The following is a 22,605-nucleotide window of genomic DNA, read 5'->3' on the forward strand; positions in this document are numbered from 1 at the left end:
CTCGATTTACTCTGTATATGTGAATATTCAGCTTTTGCCTGGGGTAGGGGAAATAATATCAAACCAGTTCTAGACTGACAGAACTGAAACCTCAAGAAAGCAGCCTGAATATTACTAGTTTAAACCAAACCAAACCAAATTAAATCTCTATCAAAATATCTTATTTCACACCCAGTGTTGGAATCATACTGGATGTTCACAGCATTCTTGGGGCACTGACTGAGAACCAATTCCTTCTGAGCCGGAATCATCTGTGGCATAGTCCACATGATTAATAGACCTAATTCCCTAGGCAGCTGAATGCAAATGTCTCTCTAGCACAGGAGGTGATGTCAGGGCATCCAGATACAGCCATTTACAGGGAACGTGGAAAGCCAGAATGGCTATACCTATCTAATTCTGCATGCCCAGTGACCCATTCACCTGAGTCCTCTAAGGTCCTCACAATGGAAAACATGATTAAGGATGATTTTCAATGAGATTAGTTTTTTTTTTAATAGAAACAATCTCATTGCTTTCCTTTCCCCATCTTTTAACTTGTTCTGTGTTTGGGGGCCTCAGGAGCCTGTGGACAGCAGAGTGCTGGTGAATGGTGCTGCTGAGCCCTCTGGGACTACGTAGATGCTGAGGGATAACCGTTATATAGCAGTTCACTTAGGCTCTGCTTAAAGGGGATGCTGGTGACAGAGGAGTGCTTCTGGGGTTTTTAATATCCAGTCTGGGAGAGATCCTCGTGGCTTTGTTCTCCAGCTGCCACCTCAGCAGAAACGCAAGGAAAATCCCTAAATAGTAAATGGCAACCTCAGATGCAAAGTCACAGTCTACAGGGCTTCTGAGAAGGCAATGCCAACACACTGCCAGGTTTCAAGATGCCAGTTTTCTCCTTTTTCTTCTTCTTCTTCTTCTTCTTCTTCTTCTTCTTCTTCTTCTTCTTCTTCTTCTTCTTCTTCTTCTTCTTCTTCAATGAAAGTCAAAAGCCCAAGTGTGTGTGAAGGGACAATCCAAGATTTTATTCTTTAAAGAAAGTACATGTTAAAGTAATTCTAATTCATCAAAAAAATTTAATTTTTATGTGTTATGTGCTTGTGTACTGGTAGCATGTGGGAACCCGTGGAGGCCAGAAAAGGGTGTCAGATTGCCTGGAAGGGAAGTTACAGACAGTTAAGAACTGCTCTGGGTGCTAGGAATCTAATCTGGGCCCGCTGCAAGAGCCATCTATCCAAACCAGAGGCCGTCTTTGGACTCTTGGGGCCGAACAGGTCTGGTCAATGTAACTGGCAGGTAAGAGAAGGGAGCTGACTTCTGTTAGTCCTGCCCCGTGTTCTTCTTCTCCTTTTCTCTCATCTGCCTAGTCTTCTTTGAATCTTTTGCCCAAGAAACAATCCTCCAAGACTCCTTAAAATTAACTGAACCTTTTTTGTTTGTTTGTTTGTTTCTGAGATAAGGTTTTACTCTCTAGCACAGATTGGTCTCGAACCTGAGAACTCCCCACCTCAGCCTGCTGAGCGCAGAGATTACAGGCATACAACATGCCTGGTTTAGCTGAACATTTTTTTTTGAATGTCTTTCATTCAGTTACTTATCTTCTTCCCACAGTGAATTTGAAGGTGGTACCTTCTTCAGTATGCCGCTGACGGAGAGAAGCGAAGATGGAAGAGAAGAGCTCCTCCCGGCTAGGAGCGCTGGAGCGGACCAGGAAGAATTAGAAAAGAAATTAGAATGCTGGGGTTCTGAGATGCAGCTCAGAAGAGCCTGACAGGTGCCAAGTGACAGCCTCACACCTTTTGACATCTTTGTTTACACTTTGCAAACCTTTCAGAATAGTCTGTTTAATTCTCATCACGGCCCTGCAAAAGCGGTTGTTTTGAGTCTCATTGTCCAGCCCAGGCTTTGCAGGTGGCGGAGCTGTAGGTGTCTGCTGTGTCCCAGTCGCCGAGATAATAAAAGCTGCGTGGAACTTGTCATTATTATGCAAAGCTGGGCAGGAGGCTTGGACTCTCTCTTGCAGGAGCCCATCTGTCTTTGCGCGCCGCCCCCTAGACTTAGAGGCCTGTGGAGAACTGAGCCGGGTGGGTGGAGATGTGTCCCCAGCCCTGGGCTCTGACAGTTTCTCTGCTCCTTCCTAGCCCGAGCCCTCCAGGCAGACCTCTTTCGGATTAAAAAACAAACCCCCTGAAATCATGGCCTCCCTCACACCCCGCCCGTCCCCGGGGAATCGCATTAATATTAATCTAGATGAATAATTGAATGCCCGAGATTTATTTGGGCCTTGGTGAAGGAGGACCTGCAGCTGGGTCGCGCTTCCATCCGGCCACCTGAGGGTTTCTGCGGCTAGGATTCTGTTGTACTCCCTACCCCAGAAGTGGTATGATAAGGGTGGGTGTGCCCGCCTGTGCGATGTGAGCCGAAGCAGGTGTCCAGAGAGAGATGGGCAGCGCCAAGGCTTCTCCAAGGATTGGGGACGGAGGGGCATCCCGGGTCTCTGCTCTTGGCCCAGCAAAGGGTGACCCGGGGCCACTCAGACTCGAGAGGAAACAATAGAGACTCCTTAGATCCTGGGCTCCTGCCACCGGCTGTCCAAAGCGTTCCAGGACTACCGGAGGGCTTTTTTTTTTTTTTTTTTTTCTTGGCTAATTTATGGCTGGAGGCTAGTGGGGGAGGGACGACAGAGGAGGGACAGCGTCTGAAGATGGGGGGCAGGGGCGACGGTTAAAGAAGTCGCCCCAGGCTGCGACGCGGGTGATGTCAGCTCTGGACAAAAATAGAGAGGGATCGCCTGCAAATCCCCAGCTCCGGCGGGGCTAAACCTTGCAATCCCTCCCGGGCCGGCGCCGAGCCAGGGCGCAGCGGCCTCCACCGCCTCCCCCGGCGCGCACACACCAGCACACGCGCACGCACGCACACACTCCCCCGCACTCGCACTCCCGGTCTTTCCCGGTGCCCCTCGGTGCCGGCCACTCGCCGCACCGGTTTGCCCCCGGTGAAACACACACAGGTAGCAGCTGGGACGCGCGGAGCGCGTTCCTGCAGCCCTGCGGCCAGCGCGACCTCGCAGGAGCCAGTGTGGGATCCCCGCAGCGCCACTCGGAGCGCTGGCCGCGAGCCGCGCACGGGAACGCGGACCGCGCGCGGTGGAGAGCCGGGACGTGGATTAGCGCCCGCAGCAGCCTCCCGCGCGCGCCTAGGCGCTAAAGGGCTTACCCAGGAGGGGGGTGCGAGGGCGGGGAGAGGCTGCCCGTTAAATACCGCTCCCCGCCGCACTCGGGGCTCACCCAGCTCGCCGCCACCGTCGCCAGACCGTGCCCGGGAGGAGGGGGCGTTCCCCACGCCATGGCATCAACGGAAGGGTGAGAGGGTTTTTCTGGGTACCTGCTGGGAAGCGGGAGCCGCGCGCGGGGTGGTGCTGCCCTATCCCAGATGGGGACAGAGAACTGTGTCTCCGGACCTCTGAAGCCGTGGCAGAGCGACAGCCAGGCTGGAGATGGTGGGGAAGGGGACTGGTTTCTTTGGTGGATTAGCTGTCTTTTGAGGATGCGGGAGGCAGAGAATTGGATCTAATGGCGAAGTACCATGGGGGTGTGAAAAAGTGTGAAAATAAACCCTTTGGAGGTTATTTCAGAGATTTAAAGACAATAAAAGATTGTCCTTGGTGCAGGAGACACTGTCTGGGCTGCAAGGTGGGGACCGGTTGGAATGAATGAGCCAGTACCAGAGCCCAGGCGGGGCGAGGAGCAGCACCTGGCTTTGAACTCTAGCTTTGGGCGCCGGTGGGGGGCGGAGGCGGGGGTGAGCCCCGACCCAGAAGATCTTTGCCCTTGGACTGGACGTTGGAATCTCCCTGGCCAGCAGTAAGGAAGGGTGGAAGAGATTTGGGTGCTTCCCGAGAGGAGGGGAGAAAACCTGTAGCTTGAAACAGGACAAGAGTTTCCAGACTCTATTGGGAATATCACTGGCTTCTTTATTTTGCCTGTGGCCTTTGGGTCGCCTCTTGCCTCCTGAGGCTGCAGTTGGCATGGTGATCACTTCTGTAGTATAGAAGGACAACTGTATTTAGCAAAGGTGACATGGGGGATGCAAGAGCAACAGAGTCCCTTGAATACTCATTCCAAGGCATCCTGGTCCTGTCTCCAACAAAAACTTTTCAGGCTTTCCAGAGCCTAGGAGTGAATCAGAAGAACGGTCAGGGACCCCAACTTTTAGGTTATTTCACAAAATGGCACTAGCTGCTTGCAAGAGATCACTGGATCCACACATGATGTCCAAAGCAAGTATCCGGAGCTTCTCAGGACTCTACACTGAGACCCTGGTTCTGGTATTTTCTGGAGCATTTTTGATAGAAATCACCAACTCCATAAGCTTTTAGTGAGGTGGTGGGTGGTGGATCTCTAAGCAGGAGTGAAAAGATGGTGTTCACAGCCAGTCTTCTAGATTCCAAGCCCAGACAAGGAAAATACTTCTAAAACTGTATCCATGAGAAAGAACCCGTTCATCTATTTCTCTCTTCCCTAGAGTCCTTCCAAAGGTGCCTGGCATCAGAGTTTCTCCACATCGCCCTATTTGCCAGTGTGGACCTTTGAAATGGTTACTTACCCAAAAAAGATGCTCCAAATTGGTACTTGTATCCAAGGAAGGTGGTAACTTGTGTTCAAACACATCTCTAGAGTTAAGTATTAAGAACCCATGTGGCTTAGCATCAGCATCCCTCTGTGTTTGATTTAAAAGGCTTTCATCTTAGAACAAGTATAAAGGTATTTCTGGCTACCTACAGGAGCCTTCTACAATTACTTCAGCCTTCAGAGTCTCAGTTGGAAAACCTCTTCGAAAAATATCTGTCTTCCAAATGCTACACCCAACTTACTCTCCACTCTGCTGGCCAGAGGGGAGAAGGTAGAGACAGCAATAAAACTGCTCAAATGTGCTGCCTTTTCCTTCATCCTAAGTGAGAGCTGCCAAGTGGTTTGACATTTAAAGTAAAGCAGATGTGATTTGCAAGACTGAAAACCAACTCTAGTCCAATTAGTGCCATCCTGGTGCATTGTGCAGGGTTAGGAAATGATTGTCAAAGGAACTTGTATTTAAGAGATGAAAGAATCTGAAAAAAAAATCTGAAAACTGGGAAACAAATGTAGAAAAATACATTATTTAAGAGCAGTAATTTGGTCAGTTGGAGACATTCTCAAAACCCTTGTTGTCTCCCAGAAGCCTTTGCAGAATCTCTGTTGGGTGGAATGCACCTGCTAGCTTCTCTGGTGGAGATAAAGAGACACAAATAGCCTTGGAGATGACTTTCAGAAGACTTTCCCAGAGGAGGACTTTTATTACCAGGTTGTTTTCATGGGTTGGTGAGATCCATTTGCCCCTTCTGATATCTTTGGGTAATGCACCTTGAAAAGGAAATTCAGGAAGAGTCCCCAAGCTGATCTCTTTTGTTAGCCTTTGTCTTCTAACAATATTAAAGCTGTTTTTCTGAAATATACATTGCTTAGAAGGATGCCAAATTAGCACTGTAATTACATGCTTTCAGTTTATACATGTTCAGCTCAACTCTATTCCAAATTACTGGGGGAGTGGGATGGTATATTAAACCAATCGATCTGGTGAATGTTTATTTGGTGATCAAGTTGTCATCAACAGCATATGCTAATTACTACTCTTTATAGAATTATTAGAGGCAATAAATATATCTGTTTAGCACTCGTTTCAAAGCTTATTTGTATATCTTTATATTCACATCTTTCAATAGCTCTATGAAGTAGGTAATCCAATGAAAATAGACTTCAGGGCTCAAAAAAACTGTGTACAATGTCATGTCATCTTTCCAGGAAGATTCTGGGATTTGGCAGAGCTTTGGGGTATCATCTGGAAATGTCAGTTGTCAGGCATGAGCATGTGAGGCATGGCTGGTGCTTATTGTCGGCTTTCTTTAAAATCTTTGTATATATCCCTGGCAAGTTGCCTTTTAGAATATTTTACATCTGATGTGTTTGATCCTTGCCCTTTTATAGACCATACCTACCACTGTTTGGTTATCTGAAGTTTCTGATCATGTTGCACTGGGAATATCAGTGTGGCTTTTGTAAAATTCAGCAAGAACTCTTCTAGTTTCCAGGTTTTGAAAGGGTTTTCCTATGAAAGCAAGGTTCCTTTGACAGTTGCGTGGCTTTTGTTGTTGTTGTTCCTGAGCCCTAGGCACGGCTGGAATTACTGAGATGGCTTTTAGGTTCCTGACCCAAATTGGAAAGAGATTATAAGTCGCTGGTGACAGGCAAGTGAGTGTCTGTTATTGACTGGGTCAAAGTGGAGTGGCCAGATGCTGAAGAGACAACCATTTTAGAAATATGTTTCTAAGGGCCAGGGATGGCCAGGTCTCCGCATATATCAGAGACTCCTGGCAATCTATCTTCTGATCAGCTCCCAGGAGCCAAGGGGTCAGGGTTGCATCAATCAGGAGGGCTTGGATTTCAGTCTGACTTCGAGAGCAAGTGAAACAGAAAACTGCTGACAGCAAAAAAGCCCTGCCAAGGGAGACCCCTGAATTTATGATTCCCAGCGCACGATGCTAAACATAGTGAGTGTCTTACCCGCCCCCCTCCTCTGAAAATGAAATTGAAGGGAGCAGGGGGATGAGCTCGTAGAGTGGGCTTATTACGGGGTGAGTGGAGGGCAGGGGAGATGGGATCTAGAAGGGCTTGCGTATTGTATGCCTCAGGCTCCACTGGAATTCATTTCTCGTTTTCAAGAATATAGAAATTGTCTTCCTTGGGCGAAATGGATATGAGTGGAGCTATGATAAAGCCATTCCACGTTTACCAAGGCAGTCTCGTGTGAGCAGTTGAAAGCTTAATTCTCCAGAAATAATTTCTAAATCCAAATGAGACTTGGAAAGTAGAAATGGCAGCTTATTACAAACCGAACGGCAGGTCTGAGCCTCAGACCCAAGGGTCACGTTGTTTCCCCTTTCTGTCCGTACAATGAGGCGTCCTCTCCTTGGGCTTCTGCACTTTGTGATGTGTCGGACCTGGCCACACGAACAAACAATATTCACACAGCAACTCTGGGTCAGTGTGCTGTATCAGTTCCAGATATGCCTGGCTGCTTCACAGTTGGGAGCTCAAACACAGGTTAATTTCTTGACAATTCCCTGTGCACCTTTCCCCATGGCTGTATCAGCTGTAAAGATGTCTGAATTTCCTCCCTGTAACGGCAAGCTCAATTGTTTTCTAGAGTGAATTGTTTCCCTCACTGGATTGCCTTGCCTCTTGGAATGAATGGAGTCTTCACTTTGATCACCTGCTATCATTATTTTAATCTAATGAAACATAGATAACTTAAAATCCTCCAGCATTAGTAGTCAGAAGCACAGATCTCAGGATAAAACGTCTTAGTTAGGTTTGCATTTCAAGAACTTGTCCTCACGGTTTGAACAATACATCTCACAAACATCAGACGGTGTCTGCCTACCCACAGTCACCCCTTCCCTGCCCTTAGCAGCTTGTTGTGGGGCAGGAGGCATGCTTCGGAGAAAGGGTTTGGAATCCAGATGACAGCAAATCTCTTTATTTACCAGGGCTGTGGGATGGCTCTCCCCTCCCGCTGCCCGCCCCTCACCCTGCAGAGCCAAGTCCTTACAATGAATTAATTAGGGGGAGTGTTTAAAAATATCTCACCGGCTCCATCTCCACGTGCTCTCTTATTGATTGGAGGCAGATGGGCTGCATATTTGTCAGCAGAGGAGACACGACTGATACCTCACTATGAACCTGTCTGGTTGGCTTCAAATAACATCAGAGAAGACAATGGGCCTCGGCTCCATTGACAGCCAGGGAAAGCAGACTCTTCACCTTTTCAAGGGTATCCCTTTGTTTTCATCGGTTTGCTGAGTTTTCAAGAGTGTTTCTCAACGGCACTGCTATTTTCTTTCATTTGTTTACTTAATGCCTCACTTAGACAAGCAGATGTGGCCACTGTCTGCAGAACTGTCAGCTGGAGGTTTGGGTGATGTCGCCAGCTGCCTGGGATTATGGACTCATTGAGCAAGGGCTGGCCTTTGAACAGAGAAGGAAGGGAATGAACTCCACTTGGGCAGCTGGACTCGATCTGTGTCAACCCCAGTCCCCTCTAGGATGGATGATGGCAAGGACCTTGTGTGAGGTCCTTGGGGGACAAAGATGTAGATATTGTCCCTGTGTGTCATGTATATTAATGGATTCATTTAAATGGCAGGCGGGACTTTCTTTTGTTACATTGGTCAGGACGACCATCTGTCATTTGCTGTTCCTAATCTGGCACGGGACTTTGAATCACATGCTCCCACTCCTGGTCCCCAGCCTCTGCTTTCTCTCAGGATCATGGAACTGGAGACAGATTCAGAGCCTCTGTTTGCCTTGGCTTTGCTTCCTGTGTAGCTTGAATGTGAGGTGCTGGACACTACAGACCACATGTGGCCCAGAAGTGTGTTCTTATTTAGGCTCTCAGTGGATTTTGAAAATGTTTGAATTATTTGCCTACTTGGAAAACAATTCCTAATTTTGAATTTTTCTTTTTGTTTTATGTGTTTGGGTGTTTGGATTGCAGGTACATCTGTGCACTACATGCATGCCATGGAGGCCAGAAGAGGGTGTCAGATCCCCTGGAACTGTAGTTACAGGTTGTTGTGAGTTGCCATGTGGGTGCTTGGAATCAAACCTGGGTCCCCTGGAAGAGCAGCCAGAGGTCTTAACTGTTGAGCTGTCTTTCTAGTCCCAAATTCCTGACTTTAGCTGCTCTAGAAAATTGGAAATCTGTTGACAAAGAATTCACTTTTCTGTCTTAATACATTTATTATGTGATTATAAGCCAGTATCTTGTGTACGTGTGGGTGTATATCTTTCTATTCCTGAATGTATGAGTGTGTGTTTGGTACTAGAGACTGCCTCTGACAGCAAGCATTCTACCTTTGAGCTATATTCCATTCTCTGTTTTCACACACCCCCTTCCCCTCCACCCAGTTTTTAAATAAAATTTCACTAAGTTGTTCAGGCTGGCCTTGAACTCACTTACAGCCTTGAACTTGCTATCCCTCCTGCTTTAGCTTCTCTAGGAGCTGGGATTACGGGTCTGTGCCATCCAGCAGGCCCCACAGCTTTAGCAATTGTTAAAGCACTTTGTATCTACAAATTTACTTAATTCTTATAGTATATGCTATCGCAAGCATTACTATTAGTCCTGTTTTTCCAGATATAGCAACTGTGCCATAAAATAATTTAGTAATTTGCCCCAAATTTCTTAGACCTTAAATTCAGTGATCCTGGGTCATGGAGCCTTTAACTAGTAGGCTACATTCCTTCCTCTCCCTCTCCGTGGCAGTGGTTAGCTTGATGAGGAGTGACAGAACCCTGAGACACAGCATGTCATTCAGGTGGGGCACCATTGTTGGGAGGCAATGTCTGTCATGCTCTATGCACAATGTTTTACCTCTCTGTGGCAGTAACTGAGAGTGCAAGCTTGGAACCCACATTGTTACCATATACTATTGTATATATACACATACATAGTAAATATCCATTACAGTTCGAGTTTGGAAGACTTTGTCAGAATACCATGTAATTCCAGACACTTTAAACGTTTTGTTTATTCTTATTTTATGTGTACCAATGCCTGCCTCCTCTCTCTCTCTCTCTCTCTCTCTCTCTCTCTCTCTCTCTCTCTCTCTCTCTGTGTCTGTGTCTGTGTCTGTGTGTGTATGATGTGTGTTTAGTGCCCATAGAAGTCAGAAGAGGTCATTGGATACCCCGGAACTGGAAATGGAGATGGTATGAGTGACCATGGTAGGTGCTGGGAACAGAACTCAGGTTCACTGCAAGAACAGAAACCTCTACGTCATCTCCTCAGCCCCCAACTTCTTTCTTTTTAACCCCTAGCCACTCCTTCCCCTAACCACTTCTTGCTATCAGCTTAAACTTTGCCCTGAGTTGCTCTTAATAGGGTTCCTCCATAATTATTGATTTCAACAAAGCTAATGGCATTGCCTCATCTCTACACAGTGCGTTCAAACTGCCCTGGGACGATCATGCGGGCCAATCGCTAGGCTGTGCCTCTGTGCTTCTTTGTGGCAAACGTAGCTGAGCAGTCATCAAATGTGGTTATGTGGACAGTGACTTAACCTACTCAGTTTCTGGATGTCATTTACTTTGCCCAGTGCAAATAGTGATGACCCTCAGGACACCCTCTGGATGGGCAAAGACTCAGAGGCTGGATCTGTGTGACATGTTTTTTTTTTTTTTTTTGGTTTTTCGAGACAGGGTTTCTCTGTGTAGCTTTGTGCCTTTTCCTGGAACTCACTTGGTAGCCCAGGCTGGCCTCGAACTCACAGAGATCCGCCTGGCTCTGCCTCCCGAGTGCTGGGATTAAAGGCGTGCGCCACCACCGCCCGGCTGTGTGACATGTTTTTAAGATTTATTTATTTATTTTTTTATCTGTATCTCTGTGTGTTTTGGTGTCTGCCACATGTGTACCCATGATGGAGACAGTCAGAAGAGGGCATCGGATTCCCTGGAGATAGAGTTAAGCTGTTGTAAATGACCCAGCATGGCTGCTAGGACCTGAACTCTGGTCCTGGGAGAACAGCAAGTACTCTTCCTCACCATGCCTCTCTCTACCCCCCCCCCCCCACCCTTTTAAAAGAGTTTGTTGATCACCCAGCAGGGGTCAGCAAGAGCAGTAAATGTCTGTGGAAATGTGAGTCCCTTTGGAAGCCCTTCTACCCTTAGGAAATCAGGTCCCACAGCAGAGCAGAGCACAGAACAGCACCGCACCCCGTTCCCTTTCGATTAAACAGACTCGCTCCACCACACACACACACAGTCTCATAGTCATGAGACAATTGTCATACACTGAAGTGATGGAAGATGTCACCCTAGACAGATCTATGTAGGGACGTTCTTTAGTTTTATTCCAGCTTCCCATGACTGCATGTCTATGACTTAATCTAATCTTTGAAAAAGCTCCTAATATTGTGCTCATTTTGGAGGTAGACACTGAGACTTAGAGAAGCTTTGGTTAAACGCTGTCACTGGGTTCCAAGCTCCCCCCTCCCCCTTTGTCAGCTAATGGAGCATTTTCAACATTTCACATTTACCATACCCCCTTTCCTCCAACTTCAATAAACCTTCCTTCCTTTTCTTTTTTCCCCATTTTTGTGAGTGTGTGTCTCCAGTCATTTTGATAAGAGAAAGCAAGCGCCCCCAAAGAAGCAAGATTCTGACAAATGTCATAGGTTATGCACAAGAAGGAAAGAGATGAGCTTATCTCCAGTAAGGATGCTTTGGAGAAAATGGCGCTGTAAAACGATGTAAGAGGAAGCTTAGGTAATGGCAAACTATTGTCGCATTCCAGTTTGTGGACTTCAAACCAGAGGGCTTTCAAACAAGGCAGCAATGCTGAGAGGAGATAAGGCAGAGGGACACAGGGCGGAAGGAAAGCATCGCCTATTAAGTGCCAGGGGAAGCCAGCCTCCCAGACCTTAGCGGCCTGTTTGTTTGCTTGTTTTTACTTCAGTCTTTACTTAAAGAGCCAGTTGGGATGTGATGACCAGATTATACAGAAAAGTAGGGGGAAGCCATTCTGAGCCCAGTGCTTACTTAGGGTGGAAATGGATGGGCATCACCTGACAGTATACATCTCAGGTGTCCCATAGGGACGATGGCACTGGAAATGGCTTCAGCTCTTGTTGTTTATATTTCTGTGCGACATGTGGTCTAGAAAACAAATGCCAAGAATAAAAATTGAACCAACTTCTAAGAATGGATTCGAGAGTGATGGAATTATAGACCGAATCTAATTCCCAGTGTTTTCTTGAAATTCGGAGTCATCCATTAGCCAACATTTTTAAATCATCATGGACTCGTAGCATTGAGCTAAACATTGGTTTTAAGATTATGACCATAAATATTTCAGATGAAATTAGGTGCTATGGCTACAGATTAATTGCAAGCATTTCAAATAAAAAACTGATTACTGAGGGAGTTTATTTGAGCTAACCCACTTGGGTTTGGATTTTTTTCATAGGCCTTGACATGTTGGGTTTGGAATATTGATGCTGGTGGGTCGCAGAGAGCAGAGTCTGAGCTGGAGTCTGATGAGTGTGCAGTTTACAGGAAGTCTGTGGAGTTGGCTAAAAGCCCCTAGATGGAGTAAAGGAAGCAGGGATGGGCAGATGGAGAATGGAAACTCAACCAAGTCCTCATCTCTCCTATGGGATGATCTAGAGCACTTCTGAGTGCCCCCTGACTGAGGGAAGATGAGTTTTCTACCCTGCATTAGCCAGCTATTCAGTGGAGCTGTGATGGGGCAGGGGCATGGCTCTATGTGGGTAAAACACAAGGGTTTGGAAGAGTTATCCGTCTAATTCTCCTAACAACTAAGCCAATGAATCCCCTTTTTCTGCAGTTGAAGGCCTGGGCATTGGGTAGTGTACTGCAGTAGCTACTTCCCTTGTCTTATAAGTGTTTGGGAATCAACAACAGAACCAGTTCAGCTGCCTTCAGTCTGTGTATTGAAGTAGATGACAGCCTTCCCCTCAGTGCTATCATGTGTAGCAAAAGGACATGCTATGCCAGTTAATAAATACAAAATTTCCAAAATTTCGGGTAGACAGGATAAATAAGTTCAAAGGGGTGTGTGTGTGTGTGTGTGTGTGTGTGTGTGTGTGTGTGTGTGTGTGTGTGTATGTGTGTGTGTGTGTGTGTTTATATGTGTGTGCTGTTCCAAGGTTGATGTTGGGTGTTTTTCTCAATTGCTTTCCACCTATTATAGTGAAACAGGGTCTCTCACTTGAACCCAGAACTCACTAATTCGGCTAGATACTCCAAGGATCCCCTGTCCAGGCCCACCAAGCGCTGGGATTACAAACAGCTACCACACCTGCTCTACTCAGCCTTTTTGTGTGTGCTGGGGGTCCCCAGGTGTGTGTGGTAAGCGCTTTACTTGCTAAGCTGTCTCCCTGTCCCGAGTTCCCAGATCACAACACAGGGACCACAGCTAACAACAATGTATTGTATATTTAAAAATTGCTAGGACTGTAGTCTAAGTCTGGTTACTAGAAAAAAGATATGCGAGCTAATCAGTGTGCTAATTAACTTGAGTTCGTCCTTTAGTAATATATACATATTGAAACATCATTGCATGCCAAAAGTACATAGAACTATTTGTTAATTACAATTAAAAGTAATTCAGCCAATCCACCAAACTATATCTTATGGGGCTGGAGAGATGGCTCAGAGGTTAAGAGCACCGACTGTTCTTCCAGAGGTCCTGAGTTCAATTCCCAGCAACCACATGGTGGCTTACAACCATCTGTAACAAGATCTGGTGCCCTCTTCTGGCCTGCAGTCATACATGCTGTATATATAATAAATAAATAAATAAATCTTTAAAAATAATAATAATAATAAAAAAAAACTATACCTTGAAAGTAGGGTGTGGTAAGGGGGAAATGGAAGGGGCCATGAATCCCTGGGGAGGAAATAGGGACTATTAGAGGTTGTCCTCTTCCTTAGCTTTAACTCGAACCGACACAGCCAGCAGCTCAAGTCCTTCGGAGGAAGCCTGGCCCAGTGGGAAGATGCTATCTGGAATGCCCTAGAGGGAGAAATCCACTGGGGTTCCATTTGTCTGACTCCTGTCTGGAATGGTGAGTTGAATGAGCTGGGCCAGAAATAACAATAAATCGTAGAGCCAGTGTCTAACTGCTCTCGCCGCTTGCAGGCTCGACAGCAGCTGGTTTTCTTTCTCTTCCTCCCAGTGTTACCCCTGGAGTCCTCATCCTGAGGAAAGTGAGCCAGAAACTGGTGAGCCCCTTCTGGAATACCTGCTGTGCTGTTCTAGTGACCCACGCTGGGCATTTTGTCAACATCTGCAAAGTCACCTGCGCATTTCCCCCTCTGTCCCATTGGTGGACAGTAAGGTGTTTCCTGAGATAGAAGAACACTTTTGTGCGCACCCCAAGTCCTTGAGATGATACCTCTGCGGGTGTCCCTTTGTTTTCTCATGTCCCTCAGCTGTGTTCCGAGTCTACGGCACTGGTGGCCACTATGTGTTTTCAGCAGTACAACTCAGTTCAAGGGGTCACAACTGCAGGGCAACAGAAACTAAAGCAAGCTGGCTGGTCTCATTAGAATCACTTTCCTTCCTTCTCCACACCTCTTATAAATATGTAACACCCACTCCTGCCATGGAAGATAGATGTGGTGCGCATTTCCAGTATTTCGGTAAAGAGGCCACTGATTAATTCAATCTACACTTAGTATATTTTGAATATAGAAATAACATATAGGTCTGAAAGACTTGGATAGGTCTGAAAGACTTGGTAGTCACTGTCAAAAATTATTTTTAACAAAAATTTTACCACTCCCCCATAAGACAAAATATGGACATTCTTAAAAGCAAACATATAAGCCTCATGCATCATCAGAGGGCATAAAGGCAAAGCATATCTCCCACTCTGATCTTGTCTTCTTGAAATCTTCTTCATGTTTGGAACATTTTTCTATGCATATGTAAACATCTTAATCTTAATATGCAAATTTGGACATTCTGTACAAACTCCTGAATCTGGCTGTTTATTCACCCAATGCTTTCAGTTGTTTAAGTCTGTGGTACATATGTATATAAAGGTATACTTATGTGTGGTACATGCTACATATAAAACATGTATTTCAATACCTAATAATAGATCACAGAAGGTTATATCATAATCCACTTAACCCGTCTCTTTTAGACATGTGGGTTTTTGCTGAGTCTTTACTATAACAATGTTGGTGGGTTCTGAGTGGGCAGAAGCATGGTCATCCAGACCAATGAGAAGACAGCAGCAATGGTTTAGGTGGACAAGTTAAGGAGACAGTGGGAAGAATTAGGGCGTGGCATGGATATTCTGGTGCTGTTAGGAGTACTCAGTGACCAAGTGCCTATGGAAGCAAGCAGAGCAGAAAGCTAGCTCCCAGATTTCTGGTAGAAGCAAATAGGGGGTAGGATGAGTGCAGAGAAGAAATTCAGGGGAGGGATGACCTCATAAAGGGAGAAGAAGATAAGGAACTTACCTCGTGTGCTCGGTTAACGTTTTCGTGTTTGTGGGACAGCAGGCAGAAACGCTCATGTGAGAATCCTAGTCTTTATGGAGTGCGACTGTAATGGGAGAGGTCAACAAACTCATCCTGACTGATCATGACACGAATTAAGAATGGCACCGAGGAAGGATCCCGGTGAACTGTCATGTCTGTAAAGGTTGGGGATGAGTGACATTAAACTGGGACACGCTGGGATGTAAGGATCAGAAGGGACTCGGTGTCTCAGAGTGGCTGATGATGTCGCCTGTTACAGACATACTGAAAAGGCAAGTTTTGCAAAGTGGCCATTGGATGAATCAGTTCCAAGGCCATCTTTGCCAGACCAGAGTCAGCATAGTGATGGCTCTGTCATGCTGCTGATGTAGGTTTTGAACTGGTAGAGAGAAAATGAATGAAAAGCATTTTTTAAAGGTTTGTTTTTATGTATAAATGTGTGTGTGTTCAGGTGTGCATGTGTGTGTGTGTGTGTGTGTGTGTGTGTGTGTGTGTGTGTGTGTGCTCAAGTGTGTTCAGGTGCCTGCGGAATAGGACATTGGGTCCCTGAAGCTCAAGCTACAGGTGGTTGTGAGCTTCCAGACATGAGTGCTGGGAACTGAACATGGATCCTCTGCAAATTCCTTAATACTCTCAATGCCTGAGACATCCCTCCACCCCAAAGTTGTTACTATTATTATTACTGTTATTCTGAGTGGTAATCGAGAAGAGGTGGTGAATAGGAAATGTGACACACAGGGCAGCAGAGCTGCACCTTGGGTCCTCTGTCTTAGTTTGAGGGTGAGTGCAGCATGTGTATATGCCGAGGGAAAGGCTGGGTCAGTGAAGACATTCCAACTAATCTTGGTGGAAGACTGTGTCGAAGACAAGAACAAGAGCTGGAATCAGCTCATTGCTTACTTTGGGCTTCCTGTGGGGGAGAGCAGGTGTCTCTGGGAATTCTTGGTTGAGGCTTCCTACAGCATGTTTAACCAGTCCTGTGGCATAGTGTCTTAGTTAGGGTTTCTGCTGCTGTGACGAAACACCATGATCAAAAAGCACCTTGGAGAGGAAAGGGTTTGTTTGGCTTACACTTCCAGATCACTGGTTATCATCAAAGGAAGTCAGTACAAGAACTCAAACAGGGCAGAAACCTGGAGGTAGGAGCTGATGAAGAGGCCATGGAGGGGTACTGCTGAGTGGATTGCTCCTCATGGCTTGCTCAGTCTACTTTCTTTCCTACCAGCCTAGGGATGGTACCGCCCACAAGGGGCTGGGCCCTTTCCCATCAATAACTAATTAAGAAAATGCCTTACAGCTGGATCTAACGGATTTCTCAATTGACGTTCCCTCCTTTTAGATAACTCTAATTTGTGTGAAGTTGACATAAGACTAGCCAGCACCCATAGGATGACTCACAGTGGAGAAGAAGGAAATACTACCTGCCCAGATGGGCAAGTCTACATCGTCAATCCTCATGGCCTGAAGATGTGGGCAGCCATTTCATCCTGCCCCTGTAGCATCATTGTCAGGAGCCGGGGTAGGATAGCATTATTGGGCGGTGGTTGCCATCTCCCTCTCCACTCACCTGTTAGGAGCCTTCTTACGTCTCCTTAGCTGGAGTTGTCCTTTTTCTTCCCTTCAACCCAGGTCATTATATAACGTCTGTGTGGATTTTCTTGGACTCTGGTGTGTGTGTGTGTGTGTGTGTGTGTGTGTGTGTGTGTGTGTGTGGTGTATGTGTGTGGTGTAGCACATGTGAATGCTCACATCCCTATATGTACATGTGGAGGCCAGAATCTGGAGGCGGTCTCTCACTGAGCTCAAAGCTCACCAGTTTCCTAGACTGTCCGTCTAACAAGCCCCAGGATCCTCTCCTCTCTTCCTCCCTGCTCATCTAAGTGTTACAGGCGTGCTGCTACACTTTATTGTTAATGTGGGTGCTGGGGTTCTGAGCTCTGTACCTCATGCTTGTGTAGCGGGCAGTTTAACCACCGAGCTACCTCTACACCCCTTGGATTCAATATTATTTCAGTCATGGTTTTGGCTCTGCGTTCTCTTCGGATAGTGCTGTGGATATCGTTCTGTATAAATAAAACACTGATTGGCCAGTGGCCAGGCAGGAAGTATAGGCGGGACAAGGAGAGAGGAGAATTCTGGGAAGCGGAAGGCTGAGAGAGACACTGCCAGCCACTGCCACGACAAGCAGCATGTGAAGACGCCGGTAAGCCATGAGCCACATGGCAAGGTATAGATTTATGGAAATGGATTAATTTAAGCTATAAGAACAGTTAGCAAGAAGCCTGCCACGGCCATACAGTTTGTAAGCAATATAAGTCTCTGTGTTTACTTGGCTGGGTTTGAGCGACTGTGGGACTGGCTGGTGATAAAGATTTGTCCTGACTGTGGGCAAGGCAGGAAAACGCTAGCTACAGGATCCTTTCTGGAACATTTCCATGCCACTACCCTCTTGATACCTTCAGAAAAACGTTACCATTTCAGGTCTTTTTCTACCCCAAGACTGACAGATCTCATGGCCTGCTTGGTGTTCCGATTTTTGTGCAATGCATGGGTTCATGGGGATGCGTTACTACAATGGAGCTGTACCATTTCAGGTCTTTTTCTACCCCAAGGCTGACAGATCTCATGGCCTGCTTGGTGTTCCGATTTGTGCAATGCATGGGTTCATGGGGATGTTTTACTACAATGGAGCTGTTGATACTTTTCTCCGCAGACTCACACCTACTCCCTTCCAAGTTCCCTCACCTCAGCCAACAGGGCTACCACATGCCAAGGCTCTGAAGTCATTAATGCCAGCTTTGTCCCTGGCCTTTTCTCTTATCTCAGCTCTAATAATCAAGCTTACCGGGCATGCCCTTCTCTCCAAAAGGTTTCTTAAGCCTGGCCCTTTCTCTCCATAGCCACAGGAATCACTATAGCCCGGGCAACAGCCATTGCTTTCTTGGAAGCGTCATAGCTTCCCGCCTTTCAGATCTTCCTGTACCTGCACTGCCATACCCATTTTCCTTCCCAGACCATTTCTTTCCATTGTTTCCCCACCATTCCACAGCTGGCTAGTGCCTTCTTCTAGCGCATTCTTTGGTGATCAGCTTCAATGCCATTTCCTAGAGGGGCCCTCTCTCCCGCCCCCTGTGCCATCCAGAATGGTTCTCTATTCCTTAGCACTCCCTCGGTCCTCATAGTTTTCTTCCTTCACTGCAGCAATCACAGCTTTCAGGTGTCTTGCTTATTTATCCTCTTCTTCACTTGGCTCTCATGCACTGTTAGAATACAGAGGACCAGCTGATGTTGAATCTTCCTAGATCTTAGCATAGTGAGTGCATCCACTGAGTATATAGATGGCCCTGTAAGTCTGGGGGAAATGGGGATAGATTCTTGAAAGGGTGACATTTGAGTTGAGCTTCTTCCAGGGAGGCTGTCCTGCTCTGCTTCGTTCAGACCTCTCTCAGCACTTCATCAGATCAGATTGTGCCAAGTGTCTTCTGGTCTGCCTGCTCCCCGCCTTTCAGATCTCTCTGAGGATCGGGACTATCTTAATTTATTTTTACCTCCGCTTATTATCTTCATCCCAGTGAATGTTGATGTAATTGAATTGTCTGCTTTGGGAAAGAGACTCACAAGGGCAGAGAGAGGAGAGAAGAAATAGGCTTAAACCAGCGACAGGGCCGGGGTTGGGAAGAGATGTCTTTTTGCTCCTTGCTCCTTTTGGTCATCTTTACAGGGTGCTGGTCAATGGACTATCCCTACCCAGCAGTCAATAACCAGCCTTTTCATTGCTAAGAGTTAGCAGGGTTGAAGTAGGTTACAAAAGCCATCATTTGGGCAGCAGCTCATCTTCTGAAGCCAACAATGGATTTACCATGGTCCATTGTGTCCCCGCTCTGCTGCCTGGGAAAGTCTACAAACTCCCCTCTCTACACCTCTTTCAGAACACAGTGGGTTCTAGTCAGATGAACATCTTTGAGGCCTCGTGTTTCCTGAGACCGCCTGCCTCCCTTCAGAACCTTGTCTATTCTCTTTCCTCATCCTTAGCAAAAGGAAACAAGAAGCTGGAATGGATTAGACACTCAGATACAAAGACGAGCTCTAAGTCAAAGATGGTATTTAAATTGCATCAGTGAATAAAACTCAAGGCTTGACAGTTTAACTGCTTATAAAGCCGATTTAGAAGAAGAACAGTTACCAGAAGCTGCCAGTGCTGTGGCTAAATTGTTGCTTTTGATTGCTCAGGAGCATCTCAGAGCATTTAATCATTCTCAATGGAGTCCCCTTACTGTGACTCCCTGCAGGTAGAGAAATGATGTCTTTAGTATGTGTGTTTGCTGCTAGCCTGAAAAAGAATGCCTATACATACATACATACATACATACATACATACATACATACATACATACATATCCCCCAACATACCCTGGAGCAGAGTCCTTTGCTTCAGTGTTCTGGTCCTTTGCTGTGTTTTTCTGTATTTTGGTTCTGTTGGAATAAGAGGATAAAAACCATTCTAGGAACCTTCAACAGGATAAAAAGCCAGTTAGGAGTCTCCTGGAGCAGTCCTTAGCTGCAGCCACCCTCTGCCATTGGCGGGGCCACTACTGCTAGATTCAGATCCAAGGCTTCAGATTTTAAAGTGAAAATAGAATCAAAGCATAAATTCTGTGTTTTCTAGTTTCCTCTGCCCCAGAAGTCATTGTGAGTTTTGAGAACCAGGCACTCACCCATTTACTGTCTTCCTCTGTCAGAAGACTCTTAATACATTTCAAGTCAGCTCCAGATATCAAGGCCCAATGCATGCACCATTGTTCCCCAAAGGGGCCCAACCATTTTGTCCAGCAGAAGGCGCAGTGGAGCTGTAAGGCTACAGGCTGGGCAATGGGGATTTTCCTCACACTCTGAAGCAAGCCAGAGGACAAATCGTCCTCTCCCAGGCCAGCACCAGCGGTTGCCCAGATCTTAAAGAAAAGAAGCCCTGATACTTTGAGTTTGCACATTCCAAGTCACCCTGAGTTGTCAAATCAGCCAGAGATCCACATTTTTTTGGGGGGGCTACAACCAACTGATAGCCTTGGGGTTGTACGGGAGTTGACAGTCTTGGTCTTCGTTACCTACCCTGGCCCTGGATCCTCTTTACCACCTTGAGCTCGCCCTCCTGGATTCTCCTCAGCAAAGTTCAAGAAAGATCCCTTTTTCTGGATTCAGGTATGTGCAAACTGTTTCTGTTTGGGTTATCGACAAACTTATTTAAGGTGAAGGACAAGTATAGGATAGAGCAGGAGTCTGCTCTAAGGCTGATGAAAAGGTACCCGAGGAAATACAGAGAACATTTGAATGGCTGGAGAAGCACCAGAATAAACAGTTCAAGAATGGAGGCATGAAAGCAGATATTCTTTGCAAAATGACTAACTAGGCACCCCAGAGGGCTAGCTTGTGTTTCAAGCCAGTTGGCAACAAAATTAATGTAGGCATGGAAACACTGTTTTAGTTAAAGGATACGCTCCCTTAGGAGTCCAAGATTGATCCCGGGTTCATATGTGCTCCAAAGGGCTTTCCCCTTTGCCTGTGGCTCAGCTACGGAGGCAAACGAGTGAGGGGGCCACTTGCCCACATTTTCTGAAAGCAGGAAAGTCATTGTTCCGCCAGCTGTAACTTTAATGTCTCACTGAGGGCATTTCAAGTGAAGCCTTGGGATTCTTCCGTCATTGGCTCACAGGATGTTTGTTGAATGGATAAAAGAGTGAGAGTCTCTGGAGAGGAAGCTTATTAGAGGAGTCTTTATCATAAGAACTTCTAATTTCTCCATCAAGAGCATCTCAGATTACTTGGGAACAAACGGAAACAGAGAAGCAGGGCCAGCCAGCTTCACGGGCAGGGCATGTGGCTAGTGCTTGGTGGAACTTTTTAGTAACAAGTGGCTTCAACTTGTTAGTTTGCACTGTTCCCGGCAAACTGTGTGGCCACTCCTAACAGGGAGTCATGCAGGAACAAGCTTATATGAAGGGCTCCTCACGGTGACAGTGAGCAAGATAAGAGAGGAGAGCAGACCTAAAGAACACTTGCTATTTTGCTGTAGGCTAGAGTAGTCGACGATGAAATAAATACTTTGCGTAAAAGAGCGTCTAGGAGTCAGTGTTGCACAGTTCCGAAGAAGTTTGAATCCCTGCTTGAAACCAAGAAAATCCTCCTGTCTCTTCACTAATTAGCTTAAGGCTTTGGGAAAGTTAATGAACCTCTTTAAGGCTTTTTAAAAGTAGGGGCAATGCCACCTACTCAGCAGAGTTTGGCACACAAGGTGTATGTGACACACTCTGGGCTCGATGCCTGGGACATGGACGACTCCCGGTCATTGTTGTTGGAATTGTAACTCTGGTCACCTGCAGCCTGCTGTGCTCAGCATGGATTTTCCATCAGCCTCCTGACTTTGCAGACTACTTGGTAGCACGTGCTGTGCACCCACAGCATATTTGCCAAGTCTTTCCCATAAAGCCATTGGCGATAAGATTAGAAAAGTAGCCCAGGTGTCTTTGATGGTGTGAGTGGTGTGTTTGCATTTGTGGGCTGCTGGGAGATTTCCCCCCTTCTCTATGCTTTCAACTTTTCACTTGTTTTTACTTACTACACATCTTATTCCAAATGCACTTATTTCAACACCAGGAGGGATCTTATGGACAGTTTCATCCCGACACCATATACTCAAAGTTAGTATCAGAGTTAAAGGTCCACCCCTGTCTTTGATGCCGTAAATCTAGGTAGATCCTAAGGCCCTGCCTTACGGTTCATAACTAGAACAGGTCAGAGGATGGACAGAATTGATATTATTGGTTTGTGGTAAAGGATACAACTGTGAACAGCTATGGAAACATGCATAGGCCACATACAGGAGTAGGATTCAGAGTGCCCCTGCCTTTCTGGGTACACCCTCCCACAACTTACTGTGTTCACCAACATGAAAGCCCCTTGCATCCTCTCTTACAGAGGTTTAGCTTTGTAGGTACCATTGACTGAATCATCACCGCTTGGTGACTAACCTCCAGTCTCCCCCGGTGAACTTGGGGTGGTGCTGAAAGTTCCCACCCTGGATCTTTCTAGTGAACAGCCCTATTTGAAGCTATCTAGGGGCCCCTCAGACACCAGATATCTCATTAGCATGCACAGACACTTAGCAGATCCAAAATAAGAACACTCTTAGAACTCCAATGGGATTCTAAAGATTTTAGTTTTGCCTGCCAGGAACCTGAGACAAAGACCAAATATTTATTTTTTATAATATAGTCTCCATGTAATATCAGAGTCTCTTTAAGCAAGGAGTTTCCAACTCCACATCCATCCATCTGTCCGTCCTTCTGTCTATCTAACCATCCATCCATCCATCCATCCATCCATCCATCCATCCATCCTTGTGAGTGGTAATATGCAGCTGACAGAATTGTCCCCTCTGAGGGGACACTATCACCTAACCATAGCCATCATGCTTTAAGACTTAGCCTTGCCCCTCCACAGACACCCCACTGTC

General features: G+C 46.3%; 1 protein-coding gene across 2 annotated transcripts in view; it reads left to right on the forward strand.

Moving 5' to 3' along the window:
* Positions 1–2,721: 2,721 nt before the first annotated feature.
* Slc1a2 (solute carrier family 1 member 2) overlaps positions 2,722–22,605 on the forward strand; it is a 132,984-nt gene continuing 113,100 nt past the window's right edge. Inside the window, exon 1 of one of the 2 annotated variants that reach the window (XM_052723612.1) lies at positions 2,722–3,347. In XM_052723612.1, coding sequence (XP_052579572.1) covers positions 3,331–3,347 — 17 coding nt within the window. In that variant the 5' untranslated portion in view covers positions 2,722–3,330. Of the gene's footprint in view, positions 3,348–20,083; positions 20,295–22,605 lie in introns of those variants that run through there. The other variant, XM_052723615.1, reaches the window with a different exon arrangement.

The sequence above is a fragment of the Peromyscus californicus genome, unplaced genomic scaffold (genome assembly GCF_007827085.1).
Source record: "Peromyscus californicus insignis strain IS unplaced genomic scaffold, ASM782708v3 Scaffold_7__1_contigs__length_154581171, whole genome shotgun sequence".
Lineage (NCBI taxonomy): Eukaryota > Metazoa > Chordata > Mammalia > Rodentia > Cricetidae > Peromyscus > Peromyscus californicus.